A 22,203-nucleotide genomic window follows, 5' to 3' on the forward strand; every position below is an offset into this window, starting at 1 on the left:
GAAGAAGAAAAGCTAACTGCACTTACACATTTGGGGCCCTATCTTGCACTCAGCGCAAATGACTTTGTACACCGACGCATGTATCATTCCTATTTTGCACCTATATTTGCGCTCCTGGGGGCGGTTCAGCGAAAAGAGGAGGTGTGTTCCGGCGCAAATGTTCCCTGGTGCTATTTTGCAGTTTCAGAAAACAATTCCGCCACTGACCAGGAAAAACCTGGTCTAAAGTCAGTGGTGCTAGTCTAAAGTCAGTAGCGCGTTATTGAGATGCTATTTTAGGGGCGCATGCTTGGCCATAATGTAGCGTACACAATGCGCATACACTTTGCTTCTCTCATCTAAACGGATGCAGCAGTTCCCATTTCTGCAAACCATACATAATTACAAAGAAAAATATTCCTGAAAATGCACTTCAGGTGTTTGGATAGGTCAGGAGGCACTTTACAGTACAGTCCTTAAAAAGTCGCAGCATTCTTTGTGGCTTGTTGTGTTTTACACAACATTTCCATGAATCATGGATGTGTTGATGACATAAATGAGGAAATATTAGAGGACTTAAGGAGACGTGATGTTGAACTACAGTGGGATTGGACACTCCGGCGGAATCTGGTCCGGGAGTGGCAATGCGCGATGCGCTCCTGGTGGAGCAGGTGGACAGAGATGGAGTGGGGGGAGGAGGAAGGGGCACAACAGGAGCAGGTGGTGCGTTTGGAGGCCCACGCTCCATGGCTGCAGCAATCCTCTCCAGACTTGAGGAGATGCGCCCGAGAGGCCGCAGCAACATCGCCACCCGGTCAAGACGGGCATTTATTACTTTGCCGCATCCCGGACAGCTCCCGCTGGCGTGCGCCAGGCAAATCCGCCGTTATAATAGCAATCCGCCATGGAACAAGCGCGCCTGCTCTTAAAGGGAATGTGAGATGACGCTCTGATTGGTTATTTTTACGCAAACCACACCTAACTACTTCAGACCAACCCATTTAAGATTTGCGTCATTTATCCCGCCGGTATCATAGCAACAGCGCCCGAGATCCGCCCACAAAGCTACTTGCATTTTGCGTTTCATACTTGCGTTTCAGATTGTTAAACTAGGGCCCTAAATCTGAGTGTCTGTTTTTTTTTTTCAAAAATTGTGAAGTAGAAGTAGTAGTAGAATAGTTTGATATTTATAAGCCAGTTGATATTATCATTCAGAGTCTGACTGCAGTGTTTAAACAGATAAAGCCTTCTTTTTGCAGATCCATCTTTGTTTCTCAGCACAGCTCACTGATCTCCATTTATTGGTCCGGACAGACATTACACACTGACCATCAGCAGGAGAGGGTGATAGTTGTGGTGTCCAGACGCTGAGGGAAGATCATGATGTTTAGATCAAGGCTGATAGATTTTATGATTCAAAGTGTTTAGGAATGTGTCTCTTACCTTACAGTCAGATCACTTCCATCAATCCACTTCCATCTCCCACCTTCAGCTCTCAGGCCAAACCAGTATCCAACGGTTAGTGAACTACCCCAGCTGTATTCACTGAGTACAGTCTGACAATAGAGAAACAGTTGTTTAAACACTATAACTAAGTAATCACACTGTGAACTACAGTGTTCACAGTGTTCAAACCTGGATAAATACATTTCAATTTAATAATTGTGTTCATGGGCGTAAATTTCATCTAACAGATGTGCAGGACACTAAAATCAAAATTTCTTAAGAGCAATTTTTGAAGGGGACACAGATAATACATACAACATTGTACTTGTAGAGGATATGTGTAGTAAGTAGGCTGGCAAAGCTGTTTTTCTATAACCAGTGTGTAGTAGAACTGAAGATCTTTGCCCGAACCCAATGGTTCGGTCTTAATTTCTATTATTTTACACGGGCTCGGGCCGGGCTTGGGCTTCGGGTTGCATGGTAAATGAGCGGTCAGGTGTGCCCGCTCGCGGTGTGAAGCGTGTGTCCGTGCTATTCTCCGACACTCTAATGACTGCTGATAGACGGCCTTTGGTACAGTCGGGCTGTAAACGGGTTCGGGCTTTTAAAAAGCTGTCAATCAAAATGTACTTGTCGGGCTCGAGCCAAACTCTGTCAGGCTCGGGCCTTTTCAGGCCGTACTTTTACAGCCCGATTACAGCTCTAGTGTGTAGCATGAAAACACGGTGGGTGGAATTAGCAAACTAGCCAACGTTAACAGTCCTAAGGAAGTAAATCTGTTTCATTGGATTATGAAATTTAAAAAGCCATTGAATTTCTAGCACTGAATATATTTATGCATTGAAATTATGTATCTCAAATTTTTGCTTCAAATTTTTAGTCTTCAAATGTTCAACAACTCATCTTCACCTTTAATTTTCTAAGTGTCACAAATTCAGAATATACAATTCAAATAAAAAAATGAAATATACCAAATTCAGATGCAAAATACAATAAAATTCCAATAATATATTTTCAACTTGCAAGAATTCAATAGGGAATATGCCAAATTCAGCTGCAAAATGTAATGTATAAAATTCAGTGTTAACATCCGGGAACCCAAGGAAAAGCAATCGATTCTAGATTATAGATCAGGAGTGTGCCATAGTGGATTGCAATAAAACTTTTTACAATTTTCGCCTGCTATTACTCTGCTATATAGAGTCAGAATATGGGCAGTTTTATGAAAATTGATGGCGACTTACACATTTGCTCGGACGCGTCAGCCAGCTGAAGCCCACAGACCCCGCTGTCAGCTGGCTGGAACTCTTTCAAGAGACTCGGGGACAAGAGGAGTTTATTTCCTCCATCGTTTATTTAAGTAACACAACACAAATATCCATTATATCTGCCTTTTCTGAGTTAAAAAGCTTCACAAGCAATTGCGGGCAATATGACCTCAATGGTCTGCTGTCACACACACACACACACACACACACACACACACACACACACACACACAGACAGGCCACAGAGAAACGGATCGCATTATTTATTATTTACAAGCATGTTAAGGTGTAGACACATTTAGCCGACGGCCGACCGTTCGATATGATCAGTCGCATCCCCGAGGTCCAAAAAACTGCCGCGGGACACACTCACCGACACCAACTTGAGAAACGTAATACGTCTTGATAACAGCAGGCGGCGCTACTCTGTATTGTCGCCCAAGAAATGAAAACCGGAAATTACACAACATCTTCTTCTTCTTCTTTGGGAATTTATGGAAGCCGGTGACGGAACATCCCTCCAGCCCTACCCTTTCGCTAGTGAAGTACGTGGCGCAACCAATGGGTGCTACTCTGTGTTGTTGCCCAAGAAATGAAAACCAGCAGCTGATAGGACGAACGAGTCACATGGGTCTGTTTTCTCCGGAAATTCCAAGCCAGACTGTCATGGCGACCGTTCAGAATACAATCTCATATTGTACTAAAATAGTTCACTGAAACATGTTTCTGAAAACATTTTAAGTGAGAAACAGGCCATGCAGTTGCTGAATCTGTCGACAGATCGACAAAGGTCAGTTTAAAAGATTTCCATCAGATCTTGACAGACTCTAGACACTTCATTCCGCTCGTCATTTCCGGGTGAGTCCCAACGGCCCTGCCGCCGACCGAACATGTCAGGTCGGACAAAATGAACACCGACAGCCCCCCAGACTGACGACGGCACGGGACACACTGAACAGATTTGAGTCACTGACCTCGCCAGACTGTCCAATGGCCGATAATCGGCCTGGTGTGTCAGCGCCCTTAAAGAGAGAAGCTGCTCTCTCATTCATCTGCTGCTCTGAATCTAGAACTGATTGCTTTTCCTTGGGTTCCCGGATGTTAACACTGAATTTTAAACATCACATTTTGCAGCTGAATTTGGCCTATTGAGTTTGAGCAAGTTGAAAATATATTAGCTGAAATGTATACATTGTAATTAGCATCTGAATTTTGAGAAAAGAATCCCACGAGTCCCTGGGACTTCTGCCTAGCATTAACGTAAACAGTGGACCAAACCACTGTGAGGCAAGGGAGGGGGGACTCAACATGTTTCTAAACTTAAAACCCATTTGTTGCCCTGTTTGTATTTGTATTATTTTACTACTTACACAATTATTTGAAGTATTTAATTATGTACCATTCACAGCATGGTTTTAATGAAATTGTTAGGGGAGGGGATAACGCTCAGATGGGGTGAGTCCTGACCCACCCAATTCCTCCCCAATTTCCACCTATATGTGTCATAAACATGTCCACAGATTCCCATTACCTGTTCCTCTTTACTATGTACAACAACCAAATCTGAAGCCTTTCCTCTGCAGTTTTGTCGAGCTTCTTCCCAGGTTTTCTGATCAGCAGAAGCAGCAGCATCATGAATCACATAGCAGTTAGACTCTGTGGGTAACCAGCCATTTTGACAGGCTTTACACTGTCTCTCTGAAACAACAGAGACCAACCAATATACAACATTACTGCATTGTGATATTAATATTATTATTGGTGATCTAATTAATAGGATCTGAACATACCGTTACTTGTTTTTGGGCAGTAGGCATCAATGCTCCACTGAGCTCGGCTGACGTTGAGCTCATTCCAGTTTGTCTCCATGTTTTTTATTTGTTCTATTAAGTTGTTTCTCTGTGTCTCCAGCTGCAGTTTTTGTGAGTTCAGCTGCAGGTTTCGTGTTGTCAGGTCCTGGACGTCTGCAGTCAGGTTTGGGATCTTGCTTTCTAAGACAGTATAGATGTGTGTCAGGTTGCCCAACTGGACTGTCAGATTGTTGTTGTCCCTCCTCAACTTTTCATTGTCTAAGCTGAGTTTGTTGTTGAGGTTTGTCAGCTTGCGATTGGCAGCCGTCAGCCCACTATCATCACTCTGATGACTTAGTGTAGCAACTGCAAAATGAAAATTAGCTTCTTAATTATAGCGATAAAGCAATATTTGTTGTTGTTGTCATTTAGCCACCTATGGAAACTATTTCCTGTCTGTCTCACTCTAGGTTTTCCAGCCTTTTGGAAGATTTCAACAAGTCCCTTGAAAAGACATAAACCAACTGTTAGTCTGTCTCACAATATTTTCTGACTTCCCCAAAGGACCCTGTGGCCCTCAGGCCCAAGCCCTTTAAATCATACTAAAGACCATAAATATCTCACATTGCCTAAAACAGCTGACCACTAGTTTTAAGTCAAGATTACTCAAACAGGAGTAAATAGTAGAATAGAATTGTGTACTTTTTGGCAAAGTCTTTCAGTCACTGATTTGATGCACTTGCAAGCCTTTATGGCAGCAGGACGGTGTATGTGGGATTGACTAAAATTTAGACTGGCTATATTTATTGCTATGAAGCAATATATCACCCACTGCAACAGTGTGGCTCACAGATGTGTGTTTAATAGTTATTGGATGACAATGGAGCTTTGTGTTACAGAGGAAGAAGATATATCCAACACATTCTCACTCACATCCCGTAAATAAGCAACGCTTGATCAGGTGGCTTTGACATTTGTTATTGATGCAAAAAGTCTCCTTTAGCACCATATTTAGACCTGCTTGGTTGGGACTCTTGGCGTCACATTTTGACGCTCTGTGTCAGGACCCTTGGTGTCCCGCAGATTTTCGTACTACTCGCTACCGTTGTTGCTCTTAATACTACTTCATCTTACAGCGCCGCGGTCATGCTGCTGCTCTGCCCGGTGCATTCAAAAGAGACGCAAAAGTGATTTTTGTGTCGGTATCTGACATTGAGAACGTGTTGACATATCAGGCTTTGATACACATACTATTGTATTGTTAGTGGACACATTTATTGTTGGTTTGGGTCTGATCATGGGATTTGTTGACAAGAAAAAAAATATAGAATATCACTTGACTTGACTTGAATTCCTTTTATGCATACAATGCATGTGTATTTTCTAATTGGTGCTTCTATTTCATTCTGAATGTGGCAAATTCGTGACTTATATCAAATATTGGTTTCAGACAAAAACTATTATTCTTTAAGGTTTGTCTCATGTCTAAGTGTGAGTTAATGCATGGACTTCCTGTTCAGTATACCTACAGTGGTAGAGGACGACTGCTATGATACCCAAAAGCAGAATGACACAAAGTATCCCCAAACAAAAGGCCAGCCACTGATACTGGAGACGTCTGTTGTTTGCTTTGTTGAGGAGCAAAACTCCTGCTGTGAATCAGAAAAGGATTTATTGCCAAGTAGGTAAGGTAATAAGGTAATCCTAGTCAAATTATTATGAAATTATTTTACATTTGTAACTTACCGTTTGTGTCAGCAGTTGGTTTGTTTGTTTCCCTTTCCACCTTCACTTCATCGTCCACAGTTTCCTCCTCCTTTCTAGCTGAAAGGTTGAAGGACACAATCTCATAGTTAATTACTGCATAGTGGTGAAATAAAGACTTTAAAGGCTTATTTGTTCATGTCAAAGTAACAAAAAATCCCTCCTGATGAGGATCGCTTTATGATACGGAGGCCCTAAAGCGCCGTAAGTAATATTTTTTATCTTGTAAGCACAAGATAAAAACTTATGCGAACAAGTTAGTTATGTTAGAAATATTACATACTGTTGGGTGAAATGGTTGATATTTGTATATACAGTAACTCACAAAAGTGAGTACACCCCTCACATTTTAGTAAATATTTCATTATATCTTTTAATGGGACAACACTGAAGAAATTACACTTTGCTACAATGTAATGTATTAAGTTTACAGCTTGTATAACAGGGTAAATGTGCAGTCCCCTCAAAATAACTCAACATACAGCCATTAATGTCTAAACCGCTGACAACAAAAGTCAGTACACCCCTATGTTAAATTCCCATAGAGGCAGGCAGGTTTTTATTTTTAAAGGCCAGTTATTTCATTGATCCAGGATAATATGCATCCTGATAAAGATCCCTTGGCCTTTGGAATTAAAATAACCCCCCCCCCACATCATCACATACCCTTCACCATACCTAGAGATTGGCATGGGGTACTTTCCATAAAATCATCTCTCAATGCAAATCAAACATTGACATAACACCATGCCAATCTCTAGGTATGGTGAAGGGTATGTGATGATGTGGGGCTTTTTTAATTCCAAAGACCAAGGGAACTTTATCAGGATTCATAGTATCCTGGATACTATGCATCCTGATAAAGAGATGATAGAGAGATGATTTTATGGAAAGTACCCCATGCCAATCTCTAGGTATGGTGAAGGGCATGTGATGATGTGTGGGGGTTATTTTAATTCCAAAGGCCAAGGGAACTTTATCAGGATTCATAGTATCCTGGATACTATGCATCCTGATAAAGAGATGATAGAGAGATAATTTTATGGAAAGTACCCCATGCCAATCTCTAGGTATGGTGAAGGGTATGTGATGATGTGGGGGGGGGCTATTTTAATTCCAAGGGCCAAGGGAACTTTATCAGGATGCATAGTATCCTGGATCCATGAAATAACTGGCCTTTAAAAATAAAAATCTGCCTGCCTCTATGGGAATTTAACATAGGGGTGTACTGACTTTTGTTCCCAGCAGTTTAGACATTAATGGTTGTATGTTGATTTATTTTGAGGGGACAGCACATTTACACTGTTATACAAGCTGTAAACTTAATACTTTACATTGTAGCAAAGTGTCATTTCTTCAGTGTTGTCCCATTAAAAGATATAATGAAATATTTACTAAAATGTGAGGGGTGTACCCACTTTTGTGAGATACTGTATATTTGTTAGAGAGCTGTTTGGTATTGGCATAGAAGATTTGGCAAATTTTTCATGGGCGCAACCCACATACTTAGCGCTGCTGCTCATCCCACAAATACATGTTCCTTACAAATGTGGCACCATTTCAAAGGGAACTAAACAGGCTTTCCAACGGTATAAGATTTATTGCTAAAAAGCATTGTTACCACAGAGAAATAATCTACCAAACACAAATTTCCTTACTTTTTGTGCTAAGTTTATATTTGTATGTATGGATTGGATTTTAGTATTTATTTTATTTCAATCTTTTATTATTAATTGTATTAGCTGTATTAGTGTTTGTGTCGACCTGCCCAGGGACTACAGATTGAAATTATCGAGTAGCTAAATCAGGTACAATGCATCTCTTCTTCTCATGTGATAATAATGTTGTATATGGTCCCTAGCAAATATGTCTCTCACGACTTCAGATGCACACAGCCACTATATCATTTTCAACAACAGGCCAGCCGCTGATACTGGAAACGTCTGTTGTTTGCTTTGTTGACGAGCAAAACTCCTGCTGTGAATCAGAAAAGGATTTATTGCCAAGTAGGTAATCCTAGTAAAATTATTTGTGAAATTATTTTACATTTGTATACTTACCGTTTGTGTCAGCAGTTGGTTTGTTTGTTTCACTTTCCACCTTCACTTCATCGTCCACAGTTTCCTCCTCCTTTCTATCTGAAAGGTTGAAGGACACAATCTCGTAGTTAATTACTGCATAGTGGTGAAATAAAGACTTTAAAGGCTTATTTGTTCATGTCAAAGTAACAAAAAATCCCTCCTGATGAGGATCGCTTTTTGATACGGAGGCCCTAAAGCGCCGTAAGTAATATTTTTTATCTTGTAAGCACAAGATAATAACTTATGCAAACAAGTTAGTTATGTTAGAAATATTACATACTGTTGGGTGAAATGGTTGATATTTGTATATATATTTGTTAGAGCTGTTTGGCATTGGCAGAGAAGATTTGGCATATTTTTCATGGGCGCAACCCACTTACTCATCCCACAAATGCATGTTCCTTACAAATGTGGCACTATTTGAAAGGGAACTAAACAGGCTTTCCAACAGTATAAGATTTATTGCTAAAAAGCATTGTTACCACAGAAAAATAATCTACCAAACACAAATTTCCTTACTTTTTGTGCTAAGTTTATATTTGTATCTATGGATTGGATTTTAGTATTTATTTTATTTCAATCTTGTATTATTAATTGTATTAGCTGTATTAGTGTTTGTGTCGACCTGCCCAGGGACTACAGATTGAAATGATCAAGTAGCTAAATCAGGTACAATGCATCTCTTCTTCTCATGTGATAATAATGTTGTATATGGTCCCTAGCAAATATGTTGTAAACTAAACTCATATGTCTCTCACGACTTGCACACAGCCACTATATCATTTTCAGAACTCAGCTGCTAAGATTTTTGAGACTTTAGGGTCTCTTTGATTTTTTCCTCTAATGTAGTGTTTCATAAGTCATGAAAAAAATCCCACACAGGGAACTGTCAGCTAAAACCACAGATGTTGAAATTGTCTCGCACTTAGCGGATCCTAGACAAAAAGGGGAAACTCTGCCTTTTAAGGGGAAATACTTAAAACACTTTAAAACCCTCTGAGATCTAAGCCATTTTTTCTTTAATTCACCTGGTCTCCTTGTGTAATAACACTTCTATAACCTCAACCCTGTTATGCACAATCAAGTTATAGTCATCATTTCTTTCAGGAGAACCTGGGCTATCAGGATATGCATGATGCAGGGATGCCACATGAATGTGTAAATTGTTATAGGACTATAGAGACAAAAAGACTAAACAGAAATGAAATCTCAGAAATGTATTGAAATCATACAAAGGATCAATAATGACTAAACTTTTTGGCTTTTGAAATTTGTTCTCAATTGCTCTCAATTGCTGGCAATCAGGGGATTCAAAAATAAACACTGTATCCAACAAAAATATGAAACTATTCAAGTTGTTTCCCAGAAAATTCCCATAGGCTTTTATCCAAATATGTTAGTTGTGTCTTCTCTAATGCATTATCTGTCTGCTATTTGACATCAGTAGACCAAATCACACTCATTTCAGCCTCCAGGCTTCATTCTGCCATGTCTTTATCTATCTGCCTCTGCTGATCCTCTGCCTTCCAATAGACACACACACACACACACACACACACGGCCCTCCTGTAGGGCCTCTCTATTGGCTGAGCAAACTCGATCCCCCAAATCACCTGATGTGATCGGTCGAGCCAGCTGTCAGTCAAGACATCACTATCCAAGAAAGCACCAAGCTAATGCGAATAAATCGGTTTTTGGTACAAAAAGATTACTAAATAGAGTAAATAACTGTTCAATTGTGGATTTATCACTCTGGAATGATTGTGCAAAATCTTTGAAAAGTCAGATATCTAAACTTCTGGAAGGGCTAAGAAGACACCGAAGGAATCTTTAGGAAGCTCTAACTGTAGCTAACGAGCTAAAGCTATAAAACAAAAAACAAAAAAACAGTGGTCCAAAAGTAAACTGAATATACGCAAATTGATTTGGGTTTCATAGTTATTTATGTAACAAAGACACTGTAATTCCATGATTGATTAAAAAAGCTTCTGGATGGCCTACAACAAAAACTAAGTCTCTACACTGTATTGATCTAGAGATATTAAAGGACAATTCCACAGTCGCGTTCATGTTTACTTGCGGGAGCCATCTTGGAAACCAGTCATGACTAGTCAAACGCCGTGCAATGTGGAATCTCCATAGACAGCATGGGAATCTCAGACTCATTTGCACGGATTTTGATCAACATGGCCTGGATTTATCTCAGTTACCCGGCTTCAACTAACCTAACAACCACAGTCCTACATACGACGGTGGTTAACTTCTAGTTCAATCAACCCAAGGTTTCCCAATCCAGCGGCGCGTGTTCACATAAAAGAGGCGATGTTTGCACAACATGACCAATAGCCACATATTTTACATAAGAAGAGCAAACTATAATTCTACCTAAATATGAAGAACACAGACATGGTTTATAGGCAAAATGCAATACAGTCTGGCAAAAAAAATAGCAGACGCTGCAGGCTTAGATGCGTAAATCACAACTCTTATTAATATCACTTCCTCATCAGTCAGGACAAAGATCTGACCATAATTACACTTGTGCTTTCCATAAACTGTTGTTGCTTTAGCCTATGATATAAGTTGCAACCCTGGCAGTAGAAGCAATTGTGAGAGCAAATAAAAAATATAACAAATATAATTCAAACCGCTGTGCGCATTGGCGACACACGGCTCAAGAAGCCGAGAAATAGCCGACATGTAATTCCCTCCCATTAAAATCTATATATTTCATAAATATACCCATCAGGGAATGTTAACGGGGTTGTTGGTCTGTAAATGTTTTTTGTATGAGCGCACCCCTCTCTCCCCCTCTCCCCCTCTAGGTCTCTCTCTCCTCGCACCGGCCTCCGCCTGATCTTCTATAAGAACGGTGACGCCGTTATCAATCGAGTATTGATTGGTCAGTAGGCGGTGCTTTGACACCGGTTGATCTCTGATCTCCAACATAACCTGCTCCTGACCAGGTTAGGCGTCCAGCCTAAGTTACCACGGCGATTGAACCCGGTAACAAGTGGTCCACCTTCGTGATACAGAAAACCCTGGGTTGAACCTGAAGTTAGCTCGTTAACGCCAAATCCTGCTTTGCAGTACAGGCCTCTGGCCTCATATTGAAAGCATGTTTAGTAAAAGTGCGAAACAGCAGCTACATTACCTTGTTCTAGTTCTGCCTGCAGAGCCTGGTAAAAAAAGTATAAAGGTTTGGAAATTTGTGTTACTTGTGCTTATTTATTTTTTATGTATTATTATTTTATTGATTTTATTTTTTAAGTACTTGAATTTACCTGGATTGTTTTAATTTAAGCTATTTTGTAGTTAATTAATTAATTTTAATTTATTTTATTGACTGGATGAACTATAATTTGTCTAAAGATGATTATTTAGTATTTTTGTCCGTCTGATTGAATGCTCGTGTTAAAAAAATAAATTAGACGTTACTCAACAGTTACTCAGTACTTGAGTAGTATTTTTACTAAGTACTTTTTTACTCTTACTCAAGTAATTGTTTGGATGACTACTTTTTACTTTTACTTTAGTCATATTATTCTGAAGTAACAGTACTTTTACTTGAGTACAATTTTTGGTTACTCTACCCACCTCTGTTAATTACACACAATATACATAAATTATTGCCTGATTAGAAACCACATATAATGCCGTAGGACTATTGGACCACTTAAGACACTATTATACCAAAATATGCTCTAAGCAGAAAAAAATAGATATAGTTAGTATAGTTAGACACTATTTTTCTTGATTATATAAAAATAATCTAATACAATTCCATACCAGATCCTAAATAGTTAGACTATTCTAGCCGCACCAACATTATGCAGCTATTTGGATTTACTATTCTGATCAGAACTGTATTTTCTATCCAGTATGAGTGAAGAAAATACCAGTACAAGAAATCAATATTGCATATGATCACATGAACAAAGATACAGTATCTGATCCATAGCAACAGCATAAGTTTCAAGATATCTATTATTGATATACTGTATTTAAAAACAAATACTATACTTACCTTGGGTTTGAGGATGTTTCTTACTTTTGAATACAACCGAAGCGTAGTTAAATAATTAATTTATACTTTATTAATCCCGCAAGGGGAAATTCCATTGTTTTGTTATTACACACAAGTCTGAATTACACACACATGCTCAGAACCTATACATGCACTAATGGTGAGATGTCAGAGTGAGGGAGCTACCCATGGAAAGGCACTCCGAGCAATTGGGGGTTCGCTGCCTTGCTCAAGGGCACCTTGGCAGTGCCCAGAAGGTGAACTGGCACATCTCCAGCTACCAGTCCACCACCATACTTTGGTCCGATGGGGACTTGAACGAGAAACCCTCCCGGTCCCAACCCAACTCCCTACAGACTTAGCTACTGCCACCCCCAGATGCTCTAGGTAAGTCTTATAAAACCAACTTTCTGTCATATTTGCTGAAACTGACCCTATGTTCCAGCAGAACTACATGAATTATGTAATATAAAAAAAAAATCCAGCTCCTCTGGCACCACCTACAGCCTGTAGTGCGATTGGTAAAATACCACCGCTCCCGGTTGATTTTCTCCAATCAGGGCCACAGGGGTGGTCTATCTGCCTGTCAATCACTGCTTAGACACGCACACGCATATATAGCGTTCTCCCCTCCCACTTCCCCGCGCACGAGCTGCAGAAAGGTTTCCCAAAACTCCGGTGGTGAAGTGGCTTTTCAGAGGTGGCGTGAGCTCCGGGATTTTAAAGATCTGAAGAACGATGCAGATGTAGCCACATTTCTTCTCGACAGGTAACATAATTACCATGAGTGATTTATCTTTCACTTGGTTATTAGTAGTCAAAAGTCCACAAAGCTAGGTTGGCGAGGATAATTGTAACGTTTGCGCAGTGGTCGGTCAGATATGATGGTGAAAGTAGCCTGCTAGTTAGCATCGTTTTACTGTTGGTGAGTAAAGTTAACGTTGTGTTAGTGTTTTAAGTTATTGAAAATGTTGTCTGACATGCCTAGGCAGTTGTCAAACTCCCTTGTGTGGGAGGGGCTTAGGAGACTGTTTGGACTTCAGCAGAAAGGGGGGAGGGACTGAGAAGTTGTCGATGTTCAAATTCGTTGGCAAAGTCCTGGATCTTCACAATCTTACCTACAGCAGCTATAACCGCCTCCGCCATGGTTACGGTCGCTCTGTTGGGTTCTGTCTGACTTGCAGACAGAGAAGTACTGCTGAAATTAATCCACAAGGCATCTGTAAGTCTGATAAGAACAACTTCTGTTTTTGGTTGAGAAAGGTATTTGCAATCATGACCAAGGTCGTCGGACTGGGGGTAAAACCAATACTGATTACCAGGGCCGAAGGGGAGAGAGGGCCCTTGAAAAGTCTGGAATATATTTCATTTCACCTGGATATTTTCATTTCCTTATTCAATTTCATAATGCATGTCAGATTAAATGTAAAGTTAGTGTGTTGGCTGAATAACTTGGTTGATTGACTGACTACATTTTTTTTTATACAAAAAAGACTGTCTAAGGTCTCACCCACCCCTTGCTAATGCGCCAAATGGTTTAGTCCATCTGCACGCATTTCGTTTGTCAGTTCAGTTGAGCGTCTGGTGGAGCGCAAACTTCTGCTGTAAAAATGTCTTTCTCAAAGAAAGCCAAATCATGCTACCAAAAGGAAATAAAAGACAGGAGAAGGAGAGAAAACAAAATGAGGGAAACAATTGGTAACTGACTTCTTTTCAAAGAAAGGTGAGCACAAACTAGAAAACGAAATCCATGGTGCTGAACTGCTTGAATATCTCCGTGACCGTTAGCGCTAAAAACGAACTGAGACAACCCATTAAAAGAGCAGAACATAGCTAGCTACACTTTCAAACAACGCTGTTTGCATACAACACACCATTGTAATAGCCTAATTTAAAACATGTTTAATTTTAAATTAATAGGCTATAATGTCTATAATTAGCAATAATAGGCTAATCAGTGTCATAGGTAGCTTGGTAGCTCATCGGTAGATACATATCATGTCAACATTACAGTTTCAGAAACTGTCCCACCAGGGAGTGGGTAGCAACAGACCCCTCAGCCTCCTCTTTCAATTTGAGAAAAGGTGAGCTTATATCCTAATTAAAGCAAACCATGTTTAGCCATTTTGACTGAAAGGTGTCAAGTAACACTAACATCTTAGTGTGTTTTATTATATTAGGTTACAATTAGGATAAGCGGTTAATATCAGATGTATCCTTCATAGAGAAAGTTGATAGAGAACATCTGATTGAGGATGATGGGAGTGAAGACAGCAGGAAGCATGAGTGTTGATCTGAGCACAGTGTGGAAATGAGAGATGAGGAACTGGAAAGTAGGCAGACAGTGTTTCCTCTGTTGATTGTTAGAGTGCATATCGGAGAATAGCGTGGTCACTCGGCAGAAAAAGGGAGAAAGGGAAAAAGATGCTGTCTGGATGATCAGCCAGTTGAGATGGTGTGTGTGTGTACGTCCTTGAGAACTGTAAGTCGTATAACTTAGGTCGTCGGTTCATTTAAGCCTGGTCTTGGAAATTTAAATTAAGTTAACTGGCGATTTTCGTTGTTTGTATTTTTTACCTGTTGTTTATTTGCTAGCGATACCTGGCCTCCCTATTTTATTTTTTATTTTCGATAAATTGACCATTCAGTGTCGAGCTCTGTCAAACCCGGCCTCAATCTGATTTGCCGAAATTTCTTATATTTTCTCTTAGGGATGCCAGGAAAAGCTGGCTTCCTTTTAAGCGTTCGTAGCATTTTACTAACCACTAGACAGAGCACAGACAGGACTGCACCACGCACACAGTGACAGAGGGGTAGTGTTTAGTTCCACAAGCTATAGAAGAACATTTTATTGGAATATTTTGGTAAGGGAATTTGCAAAATCAGTAAAACACACAACTGTGATAATCATAAGTTTAGTTTTTAATTTTAAATTATGTTTTATATTTTTATGGGTAGGCCAGGCTTCCTTTGGCCTTCCTAGAGAAACCACCACTGTTTAGAGCAGGTCCAGGATACTGCAATTGACTTAATATTAACTTTTATATATTTTCTGTCTCTCTGACGCATGTATACAAACAAACACCTGGAATATACATGCTTGAATATGAACACAATTGTGGAAACTTTTGAGTACTTTCTGTGGGTACCATGTTTGTTGATGGACCGAAGACATAGCAGCCATGCTGTGTGCTATGCCTGCCTGTATGTTAGAAGTTGGCACATCTTGTCAGGATGAGATTTTAGACAGTTGCAATCGCTTTAAAAAACACACCATACATCCCTATTAAATTGCTTTTCCTAAACACATGACGCTCAAGTGATGAATGTACATCACATGCAAGTTGCTCAAAAAAGCTCCCCATACACAACCTGAAAAGATAATTTCATTTTATGCAGCCGTGCTTCTGTTGTGAAAAACAAATCTTAAATGCATCAGTGTATATACATAAATAGGCAATATTCCAGACTACACTTATCTTAAAATACTTGTGTAACCGATGGCAGGGGACTAGAGATAGGGATGAACTAGGAATCAAGTAGTACCTAGTATACAGTGCGTACGGAAAGTATTCAGACCCCTTTTAAATTTTTCACTCTTTGTTTCATTGCAGCCATTTGCTAAAATCCAAAAAGTTCAATCAAAATAGATTTTTTTTTGCCAGATTGGCTCTTTTAAATAGTAGATGGACTGCCGTTTATGTAGTAACATAATGTATTGGAAATGTGTTAATTACTTTGTTTCATTTTAGGTCCAAAAACTTTGTGCCTTGGGCTATATGCCCATATTGTTCTTCAGCCAGAGGCACAAGGGCACAGGCAAGCTGGTGGCAAACGTGGTCACGCATCTGCCGCCAACACAAACCAACACGCGTTCATTAACCAGCATGAAGAAGGCCTACGACTTCATTATCAAACTGGATGGTAAGATAAGTTTTATGTAGAGTTCATTAGGGCTGCAACTAACGATTATTTTAATAATCGATTAATCTGTCGATTTATTTTTTCGATTAATCGATGAATCTGATAAAAAAAAGCATTAATTTACATCAACTCAATACATACTTGCATACATACTTGTTGTTTTAGTTAATAGTCGTGTAAAGGTAAGTAACCCAAAGAGCAGATACAGACAAGACACACACACACACACACACACACACACACACACACACACACACACACACACACACACACACAAAGCTTATTCATTAAATTATTACCATCATTGTAGTAAGTGCAAGTTATGTTCATTTATACAACACACACAAATTTGTCAAGAATAACTGATATGGGACAAAGCACAGAATATATACATGACAACAGATAAAAAAATTAATGGGCCAAAAAAGGCGAGCGAATAAAACAGTGGCTTTAGTCATGCTTTACTACTGTTTAACGAGCTAACGCTAGCTTGTCATGCTAGTCAGCTGGATAACGAGTAAACCCCACAGCAGCACCAGAAGAGCTACTGGAGGGACGGTACGTTCCTCACTTCAAAACGGAACCGAAGTAGGATAGTGTAGTGACTTTACCCTGCTGTTGAACTCCCTTCCTCCTCATCAAGGACTCCAACATGTTTTACGTTTTAGGTGCTGACTCATCACCGTGGTGCGCCCGTGCCAAGCCGTGTCACTTTTGCTTATCTTGCAATTAACACGTTTTCAATTTATTTAGTGTGAAATGGTCCCACATCTTGGATGACTTAAGTCGTACTGATTTCTCTGCCTCCGCCGTGTGTTTCAGAACAACGTTACGGCTCTCTCCGTATTTCCTCCTCCACCCCCCAACCCCCGCTCTGCTCTTTTTTTCTTTTCTTTCGCTCCGCTCTGCGCCAACTCAGTTTTTTTATCTCCGCGACTGAGTGGCGTAATAGTTGCGCGACACAACGAATCGATAATGAAATTCGATGGCAACTTTTTTTAATAATCAAATTTTATCGACTTTATCGATTCGTTGTTGCAGCCCTAGAGTTCATTAGTGTTTGTCGTCGATCATTTTTTCTGACAATGTGTACAGAATTGATATTTTTGCCAACTTCACAACAGATGTGCCCCAGCCCCAACAAGACCAGCCCCTTGCCCAAGACCAGCCCTATACCTAAGAACAGCCCCTCCCTCAAGACCAGCCCCATTCCCCAAGACCAGCCCCTTCCCCTAGACCAGCCCATCCCGCAAGACCAGCCCCCCCCCCAGACCAGCAACTTATTACTCTAAACCTATTCCCGATTTCCCCCCCCCCAGATTCAGCTCATGCTCAGCTGCATATGGAGCTTCTACCACCCAGGAAAAGACACAGTAAGTAATCTTGCCTTGCACCCCATCTGTAAACATGCTCTTTTGTAATTAGTGCACAATATAAAACAATTTCACATGTAGCCCCCTTTTTAATTAAATCCAAACTCAGGGTGTATTCACACTTGGTCTCTTTCAGCCCTCAAAGTGAACTAAGAACAGTGACTCAGCATTTTTGGGGCATATGTGAACACCCCAAGCGAACTCTGACCCATTTGAAGTGAACCAAACTTTTTTTTGCCTTTTTGTCATTCAAAGGTTGCAAATGCAGTCGACAGACAATTTATCCGTATGAGAAAATATTGGAGAGATGGATGAATGGGGTAAGACGTAGAACTATATATTTCATTAGTCTGTCTGATAATCTCTTGACTCATGCCTGGCTCATCTTTCAATCCACATGTGACAAAACGGTAACACTGAGCAGTAGTTATCAACCCTCTCACAGGCAGTGTTGGGCAAGTGACAAGAGTAATTGGCTATATTACAACATTACTGTCTCTGAATTGTAATGCTTTACACTAATTTTGCATTTCTTTCAAGTTCTTTCACCAAAATAACAGCAGAACTTTGACTTGGCAGGTAGCTGAATTTCACCACCTGATCAATAAAGTCTCCTCTTTATCCATTTTAATACATCACAGATCATTCATAATATTTTGTATAATTAATATGAATATGCAAAGTAACTTAAGCTATAAAAGTAGAGAAGTAAAACGTACAATAGACAAGTAGGAGAAAATAGAAATACTCAATTAAAAGCACCTTACAGTTGTATTGAAGTACGGCATAGTTACTTTCCACAGTTGATTAAAATGCAATGGCATTTACGTGTAGCAAGCCTAAACTTTAATTTTCTTTTAAATCTAATAACTTTTATTAAACTAAAATGTTTCTATCTTTCAGCAACGTGCCGTCCCGTGTTGGGACACGTATGTTGTCCGTACCGTCTCTGGTTCTGGCTCTGTCCACAGGAACAGTGACGGGACAGCATGCTTTAACGCAGCGTAATAACTCCTGAAAATAATGTCCATCTCGCAAATGTATCTGTCTCTGCAGTCATCTCAACCATCAAATCCAGCAACAGGAAATAATACTCGCAGGCTTTTATTTGCCTGTGAAGAAATGGGTCGGTTGGTGAATTCTTAAAAAAACAAAACCACAATAAATGTTGCGTTGAAATGCGTTGCAACTCGCGGTACTGAGATTGTAACGGGTATAATGTTACCGAAATATAATTAGTAATGTGTTATATTACTGTGATACACCAAAATGGAATACGTTAGTGTAATTGCATTACTTTTGTAACGCGTTACTCCCCACACTGCTCACAAGGGCTACATACTGTAAATCATAAACAAAAACAACAATGCAAATGGAATTGCCACAACAGATTCTTATTTTGTATTGAGCTCACGAAAAATGCATTAGTACTCTTGTCAATGAAATGATGTTTCAAGTAAAAATGACAAGGTAGAGAGCTAAGTACAAACATCATTATTTGAATGGTAAAATCATTACAGTAACTTCACTTGTGTGTGTGTGTGTGTGTGTGTGTGTGTGTGTGTGTGTGTGTGTGTGTGTGTGTGTGTGTGTGTGTGTGTGTGTGTGTGTGTGTGTGTGTGTGTGTGTGTGTGTGTGTGTGTGTGTGTGTCAGGTCAAAGTGCGCTGGCTGCCTTGCACTTCCTGGTAAGTGATGGCTTATTCTGTATATGTATCCATTCATTCGTTCATTCATTAATATTATTTCCACATTTTCTTTGCCATACATTTTTATATTGTTATTTAATCCATAGCCACACACATAGTCTTAGCGTTTTAAAACATGGTCCCTTTCAGCCTTCAAAGTAAACTTTGAGCATTTTTGGGGGCATAAGGAACACCCTAAGCATACTCGGACCCCTTTTTAAAGTGAACTGAACTGAGACCATGTGAGAAAATGTGCACAAGTAGTTATCTGGCTCAAGTTTGTTCAAATGACATCTGAAGCTAATACATTCTAACCTGTTTGCCCTATAAATTTGCTAATTTTATTTTGTTTATTTGGGTTATTTTTAGGGCTGCACGATTATGGCCAAAATGATAATCACGATTATTTTTGATCAATATTGAGATCATGATTATCACGATTATTTGTTGATTTTAACCAAAACAAATTTTATTGTCACATTGGCTAATTATAACTGCTTTTACATCCATATTGTGCTACATTCCTCCTTTATTGAAGGATACTGTGAAGGAGTATGCCATTTCAGCTGTTGTGCGACCGCTTTCCATAGATGCACGTTTGCCGTAAAAAGGCATTTACCTATTTAACGTGGATTTCGGTGGCTCATTCCACTGCTACTTGCGTGTCTGCATTGCGCTCTGATGCTCCGAAACTCACGTTAGAGGCAACATAAACATTGCTGCATGTCACGCTAGTAAACACTAATAACACATTACACAGCAGGTAACGTTAGCCTACCATTAGCCACAGTAGTAACTGGATTAAACACGGCTAAAATGCTGACAGCTAAACGGTGTAGTGTGACTGTATTTCACTGTAGAGGATTCCAACAGCGGGACGTCCAACAGTCTGCTGCTAAAGCTATGAGCTAAAAGACACAAACTAGCACTATGGTCCCTGCTGTTGTCTGAAAAACAAAACAGACGGGACAAAATGTTGCATTTCCTGGTAAACTGGTAAACATCGTGACCGGCTTATGATGACCGACTTCTACCTGTTGTGGAATTTTCCTCACGTTACTCTGTCCTCTGTGACTGTCTTCATCTAGAAACTAAGCTGCACGGTGCAGGGAACAACTCTGATTGGCTCATGGAGGCACGTGATCAGACAGTGGTTTATGAGCACTAGATTGGCTTTGCCAAGGAGCGTTCTATGAACGGAATGACTCATTTTAAATATCGCTCGATCACGCAAATTTGATTGTGGGAAGCCAAAATTGTGATCGTGATTAAAATTTTATTAAAGTGATGGTTCGGAGTAATTTACCCTAGGGTCCTTTGCACCATGACCTCGAGCCAAACACCCCCCCAGAAGCTTTTTTCACCTGGATCTAACACTGGGCGAGTTAGCCGCTGAGTAGCTTAGCGCGGGGCTAATTGACCCACGTTTGTATCTCTTAAATGACCCCACTAATAATGCCCGAAATGATACCAAAGGTCTACACTAGTGTGTGTATATACAGTGCCTTGCGAAAGTATTCGGCCCCCTTGAACTTTTCGACCTTTTGCCACATTTCAGGCCTCAAACAAAGATATAAAACTGTAATTTTTTGTGAAGAATCAACAACAAGTGGGACACAATCATGAAGTGGAACGAAATTTATTGGATATTTCAAACCTTTTAAACAAATAAAAAACTGAAATATTGGGCTGCAAAATTATTCAGCCCCTTTAAGTTAATACTTTGTAGCGCCACCTTTTGCTGCGATTACAGCTGTAAGTCGCTTGGGGTATGTCTCTATCAGTTTTGCGCATCGAGAGACTGACATTTTTGCCCATTCCTCCTTGCAAAACAGCTCGAGCTCAGTGAGGTTGGGTGGAGAGCGTTTGAACAGCAGTTTTCAGTTCTTTCCACAGATTCTCGATTGGATTCAGGTCTGGACTTTGACTTGGCTATTCTAACACCTGGATATGTTTATTTGTGAACCATTCCATTGTAGATTTTGCTTTATGTTTTGGATCATTGTCTTGTTGGAAGACAAATTCTCCATCCCAGTCTCAGGTCTTTTGCAGACTCCATCAGGTTTTCTTCCAGAATGGTCCTGTATTTGGCTCCATCCATCTTCCCATCAATTTTAACCATCTTCCCTGTCCCTGCTGAAGAAAGGCAGGCCCAAACCATGATGCTGCCACCACCATGTTTGACAGTGGGGATGGTGTGTTCAGGGTGATGAGCTGTGTTGCTTTGTCGCCAAACATAACGTTTTGCATTGTTGCCAAAAAGTTCGATTTTGTTTCATCTGACCACAGCACCTTCTTCCACATGTTTGGTGTGTCTCCCAGGTGGCTTGTGGCAAACTTTAAACCGACACTTTTTATGGATATCTTTAAGAAATGGCTTTCTTCTTGCCACTCTTCCATAAAGGCCAGATTTGTGCAGTATACGACTGATTGTTGTCCTATGGACAGAGTCTCCCACCTCAGCTGTAGATCTCTGCAGTTCGTCCAGAGTGATCATGGGCCTCTTGGCTGCATCTCTGATCAGTCTTCTCATTGTATGAGCTGAAAGTTTAGAGGGACGGCCGGGTCTTCGTAGATTTGTAGTGGTCTGATACTCCTTCCATTTCAATATTATCGCTTGCACAGTGCTCCTTGGGATGTTTAAAGCTTGGGAAATCTTTTGTATCCAAACCGGCTTTAAACTTCTCCACAACAGTATCTCGGACCTGCCTGGTGTGTTCCTTGTTCTTCATGATGCTCTCTGCGCTTTACACGGACCTCTGAGACTATCACAGAGCAGGTGCATTTCACGGAGACTTGATTACACACAGCTGGATTCTATTTATCATCATTAGTCATTTAGGTCAACATTGGATCATTCAGAGA

The 22,203-nt window shown here is 40.2% G+C and overlaps 1 protein-coding gene across 1 annotated transcript; it reads right to left on the reverse strand.

Moving 5' to 3' along the window:
- Positions 1 to 1,044: 1,044 nt before the first annotated feature.
- On the reverse strand, positions 1,045 to 13,621 carry LOC120561740 (asialoglycoprotein receptor 1-like). The gene is made up of 8 exons (XM_039804972.1): positions 13,474 to 13,621; positions 8,308 to 8,385; positions 6,230 to 6,307; positions 6,013 to 6,135; positions 4,484 to 4,849; positions 4,225 to 4,391; positions 1,428 to 1,535; positions 1,045 to 1,346 (listed from the first exon to the last, which is right to left on the reverse strand). The coding sequence occupies exons 1-8, from the start codon at positions 13,499 to 13,501 to the stop codon at positions 1,311 to 1,313; spliced, it is 984 nt and encodes a 327-aa protein (XP_039660906.1). The 5' UTR covers positions 13,502 to 13,621; the 3' UTR covers positions 1,045 to 1,310.
- Between the last annotated feature and the right edge of the window lie 8,582 nt (positions 13,622 to 22,203).

Source organism: Perca fluviatilis, chromosome 7 (assembly GCF_010015445.1).
Source record: "Perca fluviatilis chromosome 7, GENO_Pfluv_1.0, whole genome shotgun sequence".
NCBI lineage: Eukaryota > Metazoa > Chordata > Actinopteri > Perciformes > Percidae > Perca > Perca fluviatilis.

What these genes read in the sequence shown, in the direction of transcription:
- LOC120561740 (XM_039804972.1), bottom strand. Translation starts at nt 13,501, where the DNA reads ATGGCGGAGGCGGTTATAGCTGCTGTAG. An exon ending in GGCGGTTATAGCTGCTGTAG is followed by an intron (nt 8,386 to 13,473) that starts GTAAGATTGTGA and finishes TCAACCTTTCAG; the next exon opens with ATAGAAAGGAGGAGGAAACT. An exon ending in ACCAACTGCTGACACAAACG is followed by an intron (nt 6,308 to 8,307) that starts GTAAGTATACAA and finishes TCAACCTTTCAG; the next exon opens with CTAGAAAGGAGGAGGAAACT.